The 4,213-nt window shown below is 37.1% G+C and overlaps 1 protein-coding gene across 1 annotated transcript; it reads left to right on the forward strand.

Moving 5' to 3' along the window:
- The first annotated feature begins 356 nt into the window (after window positions 1-356).
- Window positions 357-1,288, forward strand: LOC147074452 (uncharacterized). Its single transcript, XM_085943962.1, has 2 exons — window positions 357-363; window positions 912-1,288. The coding sequence occupies exons 1-2, from the start codon at window positions 357-359 to the stop codon at window positions 1,286-1,288; spliced, it is 384 nt and encodes a 127-aa protein (XP_085800088.1).
- The last annotated feature ends 2,925 nt before the right edge of the window (window positions 1,289-4,213 follow it).

The raw sequence follows: 4,213 nt of genomic DNA on the forward strand, positions 1-4,213 counted from the left end.
TAGAGATATACATATATTTTTTACTGTCAACCAAAACGTCACTGTTTACACAAATGTCAAACGAAGCAACAAAATAATTATAAATGTAAACGGCCCAAAACCTCCTATCTTACAAACATGAAATTTCGCAACTAGGCATTTTAACTGAGAACGAAACAGTCGTATTTTGAAGACTAGACGAAATAGATTATGTGTGTGGCCTATATTTTTATTTATTACATCAAATTGTAGGATAAACAATACTAATTCCCTAACTTTAAAACCGCATTTACGTACCTGCTTACCCTGTCCAGCACCAAGATCCTCGTCTCTTGCCATTTCAGACATGCATCAAGTAAATCGTTCTTCCATAAACGATGCAGAGTGAGGCAGGGTCAACCATGACGCCAGAATCCGTGCGGATTTGTCAACATGACCCAACCACGTGAAGCACAATCATTGCCAAAGGGGATTCACACAACATAATATCGCAACCACATACATACACAGTGTTTCTGTGAAGGTTCTGGCACAAATTCTTTATTAACTCGGCATCAATTTTGTGTGTGTCTCAAACTGTCAATAAGCTGACACTACGATAAGTATCTATATGTCTCCTAACCGTTATTTTATTACTTACTTCCTTTACCCTATCACGCCCAGCGTTGGGGCATAGCGCAAGCACAAAGTAAGGTCTCGCCATTTCACTCGGTTCATGACGGCGTAGCCTGCATCGCGTAGATCGCTTTTGTATCACAGTCTAATATATATATATATGAATCAAGTGTACAGTACTAGGTATCTTTATCCACAATGGGCTCAATTGGTTCAGTTAATCATTGATAAAAATAACAACTATTGATTAATTATGCAAACTTTATAATATTAACTATTAATATATAGTTATTTATGGCATATTTGTGCTTTATAAGAAAAAGCTATCCAAGTATTTGAAAACAAAATTCTCCGAAGAATACTTGGACCAATTAAAGAGGACCAAGGGTGGCGCATTCGTAAGAATGCCGAACTTTACGAGTCTTTCAAGCCGAAGATCAGAAATATTCTGAGGGCAAGAAGGCTGAGATGGGCCGGTCACGTTGTAAGGTGCGAAGAAAGCAGAGCTCTCTACAGGGTCTACAAGGGAGTCCCAGTGGGTATCCGGCCTCTAGGCCGACCTCGGAAGAGATGGTCGGACGCCGTCAGCAGGGATGCAGCGAAGCTGGGTGTGACCGACTGGAAAAGAGAAGCTCTGGACAGAGACGCCTGGAGGATGGTTGTGCAGTCGGCCATGGACCTAAATGGACCTTAGCGCCAGTTTAATCATCAATCAATCATATTTGTGCTATTTACTTACTTTACCTACCATAGTATGACTAATTAAAAATATTTAAATAATTATCGTGAAAATGCAATTTAAAAATGGCAATACTTCGTAATATGCGGCGTTGCCTGAACACTTCGCGATTCGCAGCTGTCATGTTTATTTGATGTATGCGTGTCATTTTGATGATGACGATTTTACGTAATTCAGCATTCAATGTACATAACTAGATTCTAGGTTTTTTAATTTAGATACGAGTATAATACGTCTCGCCTGAGAACCCGTGAAAGTGTAGTATCGAATATTTGTTTTCAATATACATATTTTGCACAAGATAAATAAATGATTATAATTATTTAACGAGTCATGATTCTCGTCAAAATATCTCGCCATAGAATCAGCTGTTATTATATTATATTATGCACGTTATTACACCGTACGTGGGGCAAAAAGCAAAATGAAAAATATTCTGCCCGCCTTTTTCGTTTTCCTCTCGCGCATGCACCGTGATAAGAGAGTTGATACAATATAACCTGAGCAAACAAAGTTGGATTTTTAGAGCGAGATTAAAGAGATAAAGTTTAAACCTGTTTTGAAAGAATTTTGGGTAGGCTCTAATTAATTAAGTATTATTATTTAGTATACCATGGATGTATATGCAATGTGTAAGAGTGATACAGTTATTTTTTGCTGTATTGTATAGTGTTATAAGTTATAGAATGGCGGGTGTTATAGAATAAACACCTTTTATATTATTTAAACTGACTATATTAGGTATACAGTAGGTACTCTCTCAGTAATCCGCCACCCCAAAAACCAGACAAGTGTCCAATTAGTGAAAGCGGCGGATTATAGTGCATACATATAAAATACGGTAAAAATTAAAACAGGTATCCTAAAAATAGTTTTTTTGAGAAATTTGAAGGTACTAGCAAACTAAGTTTATTAACTAAATAATAAACAGTAAATCACTTGATACAACTAGTTGTTCAGTGAGGCAGATATTCTTGAATGGCTTAGGATTCCTGGCTTTCCCTATGACCAAAAGCTTCATTTTGCGTCTCCCGATTATATTGGAGCACGGTATAATTGTTGTGATGCAGTGCTTTGGCACTTTCCTCCCTGGTACACAACTTTCTTCGCGATGGACGTACGTTTTACGAAGGAGAAATTTCCGAAATAAACCCGCCTCATCTGCGTTGTATACCTACTTGTCCGCGGCGGACTACTCCACTTGACAATCGAATACCGGCGAACTATAGAGCTTGATTTTGTGCTTTCAACTAGTAAAAATAATGGCAGATTATAGTAGTTGTCGGATAATCGAGCGGTGGATTACTGAGAGTGTTCTGTATACCTATAAAATATTATATTATAACAGTGGCGAAGGGTGATTTTTGGAAATAGTTGGGCTGTGGAGAAAGCACACTTGCCAGGTATAGGTCAAATGTCTTAGGCGCAACTAAAGCAGCCTATCGTTTTGTATGGACTGGAATAGACAGGCTGAGGTTACGTGACATAATACTAAAAAACACCCGGATTCACCAACAAATAATAATCCATACAATGCATATCCGTTACGTTATAAGGAAGTTTAAGCGATAAAGATGCATTGCATTCCAGACGTTTAGATTGAAAAGAACAATGGTGCGATAATGCAAATCTTTATCAAATACATTTCCAGACATTCATTCTGAATGCTTATTAATACTAGATAAGAATACAAAGAGAGGCCCAAAGCTGCGGGACCATAACGATAATTAATAGTAGGTATCAGTGGCGAAGAGTGGAGATACGCCGTTAACTGCACTAAACTTTGTCCGTCAAACGTATTTGTTTTCATTGCACTATATACTACAACGTGTAGAAAGTGTTTGTTAGTTTTTTTAAATTTCAATTAAACTATAGTAGGGGCAAGTTGTGTTCCTCTGGACAGTGGTGTTTTCTCGTAAACGGGTGATCATATTTTTTTTCTTTCAACACATTCGAATGCACATTTTTACACCAGGCAAAACTGTCCTTACGTTTAGTCTCATGTCTCAAAGTGAAAGACAATCATAGCGTTTGTCTTTTTTTCAATGAAAAAGTAAGTATTTTTCTTTATTATCAAGTGACTTTTTTATTGTAACGACGCCTTGTATATGGCACTATTTAATGTCACATAATAGTGTATCGGTTTAGAATGCTTTAGAGCTAATTACCTCTTTGATAACTTAACCCCAAAAAGTATAACATTAAAAACCGTTAAAAATTGCCATGTCATGTTCCTCTGGACAAATATTTGATTGTTCCTCTGGACACGTTCAGAGGCACAATGCATCATATTTTTATGAACAAAGTAACTTAATCTCTACCCAGTTCATATTAAAGTGTCACGCAGCAAACTTGGAAAGGAAAGGATCACCTCGTGGATCATAACTTACTGACAATCTGTCGTAAGCAATTTTAAGTAACAGGTAACGCTTCTCTCAACGATGCTATTTTTACAGAAGATGATTTTTTATCAGCATACGTTAAAGATCCTCCGCAAAATCTTGAACCAATTATAATAAACCAGCCGGAGGACGGCTCTATTTCAGTCGTGGAAACAAAGAATTCTGAGTCAATCGAAGTTGCTCAGATGCCAACTGAGTAGGTGCACGAGACATTTTCTTCTTACCCCGAGTTGCAGGAAAATGGTGCATACAAGCAAATTACCTGAAATAGTTAGTCCTTACCTAAAAGCACCCCCAAAGAAAATCGTCCGTGGAAGTAAACCAAGAAAATCCCGGATCGATATCGGTGTGTTAGTCAATACTTACACACCAGAGAAAAATGCATTAATATCAGTGACATTGAAAAGAAACATAAAAAAGGAATCTGAAAACAAAATTATACGGGATATATTAAGCCAAAACTTAAACTGAAAAAAGG

This window comes from Rhyacophila brunnea, unplaced genomic scaffold (assembly GCF_057557595.1).
Source record: "Rhyacophila brunnea isolate RB1 unplaced genomic scaffold, BYU_Rbru_1.0 scaffold_16, whole genome shotgun sequence".
Classification (NCBI taxonomy): Eukaryota; Metazoa; Arthropoda; class Insecta; order Trichoptera; family Rhyacophilidae; genus Rhyacophila; species Rhyacophila brunnea.